The sequence below is a fragment of the Myzus persicae genome, unplaced genomic scaffold (genome assembly GCF_001856785.1).
Source record: "Myzus persicae strain clone G006 unplaced genomic scaffold, MPER_G0061.0, whole genome shotgun sequence".
In the NCBI taxonomy this organism is placed as follows: Eukaryota; Metazoa; Arthropoda; class Insecta; order Hemiptera; family Aphididae; genus Myzus; species Myzus persicae.
Genome location: NW_019101591.1, coordinates 210,740 through 221,190, shown reverse-complemented (window position 1 = coordinate 221,190; position 10,451 = coordinate 210,740). Strand labels below are relative to the sequence as shown.

Below are 10,451 nucleotides of genomic sequence, written 5' to 3'. Positions count from 1 at the left end.
TTTCAAATAATTTTTAATTTTTTCATTTAAAAACAGTATTCAGTTTATTAAGAGTAATATGCTATGATAAATAATGAGTAAACATTTAGGTCTTTGGGTTAAATACTATTTTATGAAGTATTGAAAATTAATAATAACTAAATTTATCCAAAAGTACCAGCAAGTACTATTTGTATCCAATTTCGAATCTATAGATATCTCCACATATTCCCAAACATAAAATAAATGTATAATGTAATAGAACATTTACCATTGAAAAACGAATGGAATTAAATAAATGTATAAGACTCAGAGTGTTAAATAATAGATACAAATATTATACAAGAAAAACTCTTATTTATCACACTCCATTCATACTATACGTACTTTAATAGTTTTAAAAGTTTATCAATATTTAAGAAATCAGGAACGATTAACTGATGACTACTACACAAGTAAAAAATAGAAATCCTAAGGTAAGTACTTATCATACAAGTGAGTGTATAAATAACATAAAAATAACATAAAAATAACTCATTAATGATAAAAATAAATAAATCATAATTACAGATTAATTTCACAATTAAAAAAAAAAAAATTCTTTTTTAATACATAGTATTATGGAGTAGTAAGTACCTTGTTACGTTTAAATAAGAAAAAAATCAATACATTTAAAAATAATAAATCAGTTAGATGATGTTTCTCCTATATTGCCACAGATGTATTTGAACCAGACCTTCGTTTCTTCTTAGGCGGTTGCTCTTCAACCTCATTTGACCTTTTATAACCAACAATTTCGTCGTCACTTTCCTGTATCAATAATACAACAACATTTAAAATACAGTTCTTCATTAATTACTCAACTTAATGAAATTCTACTTACATCTGAATTTTTTTGTTTGCTAAGCATATCCTCAACCTTCTGTACATTGAGCCTGAAGTCACGAGTAGCAGTAAGTTTGAGATTGTTTAACAAGTTCTGATCCTATTCATTGAACATAGTTTAACAACTCATTGTTTTATTACATTCATACAATATAATCAAATCTACAAATAATAAAAAAAGTCCAGTAAAATAATCACCTTGCATTTTTTCCCCAATTTAGTAATCAAGTTCACAAACAATTCTAATTCAGTGACCACTCTGGGAATGTAAGATGCTTGGCGACGGGTTTGATTTTTTAACTGGACAGACTTTTTCTCCTTATCTGTCAGTGGTCTATCATACTGAAATAGAAATGTGCAATTTATTATGATCATTACTGGTGAAAAATAAATCAATTAATAGTATTATACCTCTATGAACATGATAAACTTAGAAACATTTGGTGAGAGTTGATCATTGACAATTTCAGACAATTTACCCAATCTAAAAAAGGAAATTTAACATTATTATACACTGTTGCAAAATTCAAAACCAAGAGTCTACTCAACAGAGCTTGCTTGTACACCGGATCGTTTACGGTAGAACGTGACAGAAAATGTTTGGTAACCACATTGATGGATCGATAGACTTGATACAATAAATTGAAAACAGACTCTGTACATTGCCCTAATGGAATAACTGATTTGGTGAATGAGGTTGCAGACAACACCACTAAAACGATACGATGACAGATGGCTTTTTCTCGGGATTTTAGTCGGTCTTGACAAATAGTCTTTATTTTTCTCTGTGATGCGCTTAACTCAGCTTTGATTCGAGATAAGCATTGCATGACATAGTTTAACTCATTGCACAAGCTTTGACACAAGACAGGACATACCATTGTTCTGTTCCAAGTTGTTATTAATCTCAATGGCATCATTTGTGATTGGTTAGCTTTATGAGACTATTGAAATATAACAAAGCAAAACACTTAATTAACAATAAACACACCATAATTAAATAAATATTAAACATGTTTTAGTAATAATATTTAAAAACCATCAATTGTTTTTGTTTTAATAAAATTAAGAGTCAAGTTATCATGATAAATGATTAGGTAAATGCAGGTAGACATATATTATTAAGTATCAATCCAAATTGTCTAAATTAATAATAGCGTAGTAAAAAATAGTGATAGTTACAAAGCAAAATACAAATAAAATATTATTAAAAGTGGAAAAATTAAAAAGAATAACATAGGTTAGGTTCGTGTAAAATCAATTAGAAAATTGGGAGTATTGAAGTATAGACAGGTATAAAATAATAATAATAGTCATGAGTGATAAACCTACATTATAATTTGTACGAAAGTAGTACACAATTTGGAGGAAAATTAAGTAAGAACAATATTTTTCTGATGAGTAGCAACAAAAAAAAAATAGTAAGATTGTGTAGAGAGAATTAAAATATTACTTAATAATTATAATTCAAATGATACATTTTTTTCTAATATTCGATATTGGTTTTAATGTTTAATTAATAGTTTATAACAACGATAATAGAGTGAGCATGATCCTAACTCAATACTAATGATGAAACCAATTCCTTTAGATTTTTTTTATGCTTTGCTATTATTACTTTACCATATTTTTACTTTGTTATCAATTTATTATCTTCAAACAAATTACTAACTTTACTTATTCGACCAAATGAATGGCACAAATTTTTTATTGTAGTAGCTAAAATTATAGGGTCTTCTTGGTTTGCTGAATGCATTTCTAGCAAGAGAGTTAAGAATTCTTTAGAGTTGTTTGAATTTGAAAATGAATATTTTTCGGCAACCATAGATAGCCAAGTCAATATCTGTGGAAAGGAAAAGTTAAATTATCAATTCATTACATAAATATTAATTATAATTACATGTTTGACTTTAGAATCCTTATTATTTTTGATGCCATGACATACAACAGACACACATCCAATAAGATGAGATTCAATTAGATCATATGTTTCTTTATCATCATCATCATCTTCGGGTTGGTTACTTGCGTCATCAATTTGATTCATTTGTAATATTTCGTCTAAATATAATCTCATATTACGCAGCACATTGAATATTTCTTCGGATCCGTCATTTGAATCATCTTTGTCTGATACAAATAATATTATTATAATATGATACTAAATTACAAATATATTATATAATATTTAATGATATGAACAAAAATTATATTTAAAAAAAACATATAAGCAAAATCTGTATATACTTACTGGAGTCGGTGAAAAATTTATTCAAATTTTTATAATAAGAATTGACAAGTTTTATTGTTTGTAAATAACAATCCAATCCTAATTCAAGAACTGTTTGACTGAATTTAATTTTTTCACGCACATCAAATAGAAAATAGTCGTAAAGCAATCTATCAACAATAGTTTGATAAATAATAGATTGTATCCAGCATAAATAATATGAATGCTAAAATTCTTACTTTGTCAATTTACATAAATTTTCATACAAATTACGAGGTTTTATATCACGTGAAAGCAAATTCTTCACTTCCATCAAATGTGTTTGTACCAATTTCAACACAAATTCCCATAGTCTTGCATTTTGTTTTAACGATATAACATTAAGTTCAGACGCCCAACTAACATTTGTACTAAAACATTAAATTATAAACTGTTTCTAACCTCAAAGAAAATTGGGATTCGGTTTAATAAATATAAAGTAAGACTTACGTAAGTACCGAAAGAAACTTATGCAGTACATCGAAATCTAAATGGATTGCAGGTTGAATAAATTTAGTGGTTGTTCCAGTTGTTTCAGCTTTATTTTTTTTACCTCCTTTATCCTTCTTCTTATTAGTTTTATCCAATGCCTAAACCAGTAAAACATTATGAATGACATTTCTTTCAAATGGGAAAAAGAAAGTTACCATAACAGCTTCTAAAATATTATTGTATTTAGAAAATAACTTTTGTAGTTTTTCACAGCATTCTTTATCTTGGTCAGAACTACACCATGAATTCACTATATAAACCATAAATGCTTGGTAAACACACAGAATTTGTTTGGTGACATCTACATATTCTGAAGTATCGCAAATTATATCTAGTAAAGAATCGCTTTCATTCTAAAATAAACAAATGAAAACAATAATATTTTATTTGTAATAACCAAACACAAATCTTACTGACCACTTTTATTTCGTCTGTATTACATTCACTGTAAAAATTTACCAGTTGACAGAGTAATTGTTTTAATTCATCGATTTTTGCATGCTCTTTGTCATCATTAAGCTGCATATTTGTAACCAGTACGTGTTGAGCCAATAAAATCAACTCGTCTAACGGCTCCTAAAAATAATGTATCATATAATTTCAGAATATAAAAAAATTGTGATTAACTCACATGTATGACAGGTTTATTATCTTTTCCTGTGACTATGGACTTGTCAAATTTTAATGATTTTTTGTTTTCTGCTACTACAAGTCTGTTACACCATAAACTCATGTGGTCTAATAGCAGACTATTGACACAAACACACAATTCATTGTTGTGTGAAGTCACTCTAATTAATCCTCTATAAAGTGATTGTTTGATTTCTGATTTTTGGTAAAAACATGTCTTAAGTGAGTCCAAAATTTCCAAACAAATTGTTTTATTGTTTTCTGAAGTATCTTCAGAATCAAAAGCAGAATGAATATCAACAGAGTCTCGATCAAGAACCATCTATAGTTATTAATATAAAAAAAAAATCAGTTTTATGACGTAGTTGACATTTTACATAATATACATAACCCAGTATTCAGAATATTTACTTAAAAATTGAATTCGTTCATGTTCAGCTCTTAAAAAATGACTCACGTTTGTTTTTTTTTTAAATGAACAAGTTCATGGTAAAAAAAAATTTAATGCGTAAACTAGGTCTATTAAATTTTTTTTATAATAGGAATCATAATAAGAAAATATCATTATATAATATAATTAATGAATAATATATTTATTAAATGGCAAATAAATTGAGCATTTTGAAAATCACTCAAATTCATTAAAATATAAATATTATTCACATTCAAGTTCAATTTGTAAAAAGCAAGTGAATATTGTTCACTAAATATGAATGTGAACATGTGAATTGGAGTTCATGAACAATGTTCTTCCCAAACACTGGTATAACCAATTCTAAGTGTGTTTTTGTCATAAGAATAAGTACAGGGATTTTTTTTTTACTTTCAAAAGCAATTTGAGTAATTATTTAATAAAATGCTTAACATTTTAGTTTAAAACAACTATTTGGTTACTATGTAATGTAGGTATATATTGTTAATTTTTCAAATAAACAACTTATTTTTTATTTTTTATATTATAATTTATAATACTTAAATACAATACGTTAAGAATAATAAGTGGTCTTGGTTAATTCTTTTTTATATGCTGTGGGTGATGGAGGAAGGGGTAAATAAATAGTCACTTAATACTTAAGAAAATTAAGTAAATTGAAATTTAGCTAACCTCTTAAGAAACCAATATAATATAATATATAATAATAAAGAGCAGGCAATTTGATGACTTTAAGGTTCAATCAAAATAATTAGTATAAACAGTAATCAGAGAGGGATCAGTAATAAATGTTTGCTACAAAACTTATGGGACATTTTCTACACACACCCATCACTAATAACATATTTTCATAGATATAATTAATGAACTGTAACACAAAAAAAAAAAAATTTCAGAACAAACTGTAATAAATATAGATAAGTCCCGCCTTAGTTTTGTGCTAAAAGTCCAACAATATATTTATCATTCTACATAAAGAGAAATTCAGTTCTTCGTTTCAAGTTTTTAAGTTGCAGGAAGTCTGTTTGTACAATTGTATTTGTGTTAGAAGTTTAAAACAAGTACAATAATAAATAATGTCATACTCAAGTTACCTGAGTAAATAATCCGGGCCATGAATCCTGACTGTTTGTATTCTGGCTCAATGTAGTGAAACTGTCTAAATGAACACTACATAATATTTCAATGAATCCCAAAACTGCACTATGTCTCAACTGATATTCTCTATAAATGATTTAAAAGGTACAAATTGAATTATTATGTTGGAATATAAACAAGTAATGAGTTGTTAAAAAAATGAATTATTCAATAATTGGGTACAAAATATAAACAACAGAAAAATTAAAATGATAAATCAATAGTGTATTTAATAATAATAATCTTTATTACAAAGAAAAAATAAATTTACAAAAAATATAACACATATCCCTATACTTTGCAATCAAAAAAGTTTCAATTCCTGTGACTATGAAAGTCATAAAAAGCAAAAGAAAAATGTACTCAGTACCAAAAGCTCAAAGATGGAATTAATACTATAAATATTATTTTAAAAATTTCACGTAAGCCCAAATGGAGTTCCCTTTCAATCTGACATTAAAATAATAAGTATCATAAAATGATATTCTAGATTCTGTTTAAGTCATGCAAATACAAAAGGAATATAAAAAGATGTCTGAATTAATGTATCAATTCACTTATTTAACAACAGATTAACAATTAAAACAAAAATTATTTATTAAATAAATAAATAATAAATAATATATACTCTATAAAATAAACTTACTTTGATATGAGTTCTTTTCGCAAAATCATGATGATATTATCGCGTAAATATGTAGATGACTTTAGCACAGGCATGACTGCACAAGTTACTTTATCAGTCATGCCAATTGGTATTTCTTTAAATAACTTCAATATTTCACTATTATTCTCGACAACGTTTAACTTTTGGTTCTTACAAAGTTTATGTAAGCACTCTAAGACATAAAATACAAACATAATTACTTATATCAAAATATGTAGAATGTGTACAATAAAAATCATATTTTCAAGTACCTAAATATTGATTAGATTCAGGGTTGGATGTAATAAAATTAGTCAATTTCCGTAAAACACTACCGGTGATATATGATCGCTTGTGAACTAATGATATTATTATGAACAAACCAAGCTGATGAACTGTGTTTATGATCTCTGCGTTTTCTGTAATAATATAATAGTTATATTAAGACTGATTGAATATTTGATTGAGTTAACTTAAGCTCATTAAAATGATTTAGGTAATAACTTACTTTTGAATACAGAAGCAGTAGTTCCAAGAAATGATAATCCCAAGTTGACAAGACCTTTAAATATTTTTTCGTAACTTGATATTCTAAATAAGAAAACAGTTATTATTAAATTGTAAGAAAAAATAATTGGTAATTTTAAAAACATACTCGCTTTTTATAAAGACTTGAAATTGCGTGTAAACATCGTATATATCCGTATAATTAAGTTTTAACCAATATGAACGTTGAGTATTTTCTACTTCTACCAATGACTGCACTACAAGCTTTTTTATCAAATCAATTACCTAAAACCAAAAAATGTACAGATGTAATCTATTTTTAATAAATAAGTGTAGAGGTAGGTAATGAATCATCTTACATTAGCTTCAAAAGGTGCACAGCAAGACATGGTTAGTAAAAATGCCAACATAAATGGACCGAAAACCATGTTAGGAGCACCAATACTATTTTTTATGTACTTAGTTATATCATTCACAAATGAAGAATGAACTTTAGCAAAGTCTTCCAAGAGAAATAATACCGTACTTTCAGCTTCTAAAATTTCTTTTTTCTCGGAGTCCTCTGAAAGTCCATTATAATATAATAATAATAAATACAAATATTTGGAACTTGATATAAATATATACACTATATCATTGATGCAGTTAATAAATATAAGCAGTACCTATTTCAAGTGCATAGTTTTCGTTGTTACTTTGGTCTAAATGGTACTTATCGTCAAAATACTTTTGAAGTGTACAAAAAAGAGTTAAAAAATCTCCACTTGAACAAAAATGTAATATCTGTTGTAGAATAGGTGGGATTTCTAGAGGTTTCATTTGACCAAAGTATGAGCATAATGTTTTGATAACTAGTTCATGTTCTTTCTCAGTTAATAGTGTTCCTCTATAATTAAAATAATCATAGTGTAATAGAAAATATGTCTATGGATGTGTGTGTTTGTGTGTAAGATCTATTTAATGAGAAAAATACCTAAACATCAGTGCAAGTGCTACTGAGATGTTGGGCTGAACTTTGAAACGACAAATGTCAGTAATAATCATTTCTTTATAATCAGCACCTGTCATTTCTAATTCTTCAGTTCTTATTAGTTTGATTTCTGATACTATTTTTAAAATATGAGGGAATAATTCTTTCCAGCTGAAATTAATAAAACACGTTTTACAAAATAAAATATCTAATAAATATCAAATATTAATACCTCTGAACACAATTTTCATTTGATTCTTCTATGTCTTTTTTACACATATTTATAAATTTAATTAGTTGCTTGGTTGATAGTTTATTTAATTCTAATGATAAGCGACTGATCAAACATACTTTCATTTTTTCTGGTACTTCAGCATTATTAATCGCATTTAGTACATATTCATAAACCTATGAAAAAATATTGTCATATGTTAGGTACAAAAAATATCATATATCAATTCATAAACATAAAATAGTAATGGTTCGATATGCTATCTACCAGCTACATAGCAAATTAAACTACTATTCACAATACTCTTTTTACTATAGATATAGTATTATAGTGTAATAGTAATTAAGATATAATGGTAGATACATTAAAGTACAAATGTACATAAAGGTACATACGTTTTCAACGATTTTTTGGGAATCAGGTGTAACAGAAAGACCAACTAATATATACTCCAAAACTTTGGGTCCATCTTCACGATCAATCTTTTCATCTATTAATGAATGTATCTATAACATATATATATAAATATAAAATAATGTTTGACTATTTTATATTAAAACTATATAATAAAAAAGTGACAAAATAGTAGTTTACTGGAATTTATATTGTTTTTATTAGATGTCAACAAAGGTATTCAGATTCAGATTAATTATTTTCAATAGAGGTATGCCATTCAGTGAATCTAGTTTATATACTTCATCACTTATCATATTACTAGGTAGGTACCTACTTTAATAAATAATATTAAATGGAGCTGCATTTTATATCATTACTAATAAAATAGAAAAAATTGTATTTTACATCATGATTGTAATGACAACAATTATCAACAAACAGTGTAGTAGAGTAAAAACTATCAAGTTTACAAAGATTATATGCAATATAAAATCATTAAATGTTTAAATACATACATGTGGACCAATATAATATAATAATAATTAGAAATTAAATTAAATTCAAATGCTAAGCAAAATTAATTATGAAAAATGATTGAATTATGGTTACGAGGTTTTTTTAGTCAAATTGTAAACATTTTCATATCAATAATACATCACCATAACCCTAAGGTAATTCAATAAATGTAAAATTTCAATATTGAATACCATGGACGTAATCTTTTACCATTAGTTGAGTTATTTTGCACAATATGTTGTCATTGTGCATATTTTATTATTGTACATGCATAATATGGCTACAATCGAAGGTGGATTGTGAAAAAAATAAAATAACTTTAGGTACTAACGGTATCCAAGTCGAGCTCTTGGGAAACGAATGTTTGAAATTGTTCAAAATCTTCGCTGCTGTTCAGCCTGTTGTTGGCAAGTTCCACTAGACTTTTGATTTTTTCGGCACTCATCTTTTAAGCTGTCGTGTGGTACCTACTGATCAAGACATGCGAGGGTAATAATGATTAAAAGCCTGAACAGTTAGTTTGGTGACAGGTGGAATCGGGACGACGCAATTTTTGATCGACACCATAAAATTGTTCTCGATACAATCGGTTGTAGTAGTCGTCAGCCAAGTTGGTTGAAAAAAGCACTGGTGTGCACTAAATAGTAATCATTAGAAAATACATTAAATGTGTTTTGAGAAATTGAGAACCATTCAAAGTACGTGTTGGATATTTGTTATTAGTTATTACGGAGGATATAAAATTCATAAGAGAAAAATTATAAAGGCTTTATTATGTGTCGGTAAATGGAGGGAAATTTCCGATTTCGAATGATAAAAAATTATTCGTTTTCATAGATTATCCGCGGTGTTATCATAGGCGGAGTTATCATTCGATAAAACGGCCAGTGATATTGGTATTCAAAACCGCGAAAAAACGCCGAGTTTGTTTTAAAATCGGCAAATGAAAACTAAAATAAGTAAAATAGGTAGATAAGTTGGACAATAATATTTTTCATACAAGTATTATAGTACTATGAGTGGTTGAGTGGGTCAGTTGGTGTTTGGCGGTGAGATGGAATACACAATAAAAATAATAAATATAAAGTTTTATTTAATTGTGATTTTTACGTATTGGCGCAACATTCTAGCTTACGCTAGACGTCTTACTAATTTTTTCTAGTAAATTTTTCACTTAGGTAGTTACTTTGTTTTTAAAATGTTTAGTTTGTTTATTTCATACAAGTCAAGATCGATAGACCTCAGTGACGGACTCGACATTTTTAGGAACATATTCCATATTATCGTATAGTGTCGTAATATATAGCTCGATATTGACTAAATTTCTATAAAAAGAAATTATATTTTATTTCTTCACAT

The 10,451-nt window shown here is 26.9% G+C and overlaps 1 protein-coding gene across 1 annotated transcript; it reads right to left on the bottom strand.

Moving 5' to 3' along the window:
* Window positions 1-314: 314 nt before the first annotated feature.
* On the bottom strand, window positions 315-9,887 carry LOC111029807 (Fanconi anemia group I protein homolog). Its single transcript, XM_022308988.1, has 24 exons — window positions 9,424-9,887; window positions 8,576-8,686; window positions 8,181-8,356; window positions 7,952-8,119; window positions 7,644-7,864; window positions 7,338-7,540; window positions 7,127-7,263; window positions 6,980-7,062; window positions 6,744-6,890; window positions 6,472-6,664; window positions 5,783-5,912; window positions 4,257-4,577; window positions 4,043-4,201; window positions 3,781-3,978; window positions 3,584-3,723; window positions 3,334-3,504; window positions 3,116-3,264; window positions 2,765-2,994; window positions 2,537-2,707; window positions 1,414-1,808; window positions 1,276-1,348; window positions 1,063-1,206; window positions 863-964; window positions 315-789 (listed from the first exon to the last, which is right to left on the bottom strand). Exons 1-24 carry the CDS (start codon window positions 9,535-9,537, stop codon window positions 685-687), a joined length of 4,041 nt encoding a protein of 1,346 aa, XP_022164680.1. The 5' UTR covers window positions 9,538-9,887; the 3' UTR covers window positions 315-684.
* Window positions 9,888-10,451: the final 564 nt, after the last annotated feature.

Bases quoted from the DNA above. Each gene is read 5' to 3' on its own strand.
- LOC111029807 (XM_022308988.1), bottom strand. From the start codon at position 9,537: ATGAGTGCCGAAAAAATCAAAAGTCTAGTGGAACTTGCCAACAACAGG. The intron at 7,063-7,126 runs GTATGTTTTTAA...TTTCTTATTTAG, and splicing joins CAAGTCTTTATAAAAAGCGA to AATATCAAGTTACGAAAAAA. The intron at 3,265-3,333 runs GTAAGAATTTTA...TATTGTTGATAG, and splicing joins AATTTATGTAAATTGACAAA to ATTGCTTTACGACTATTTTC.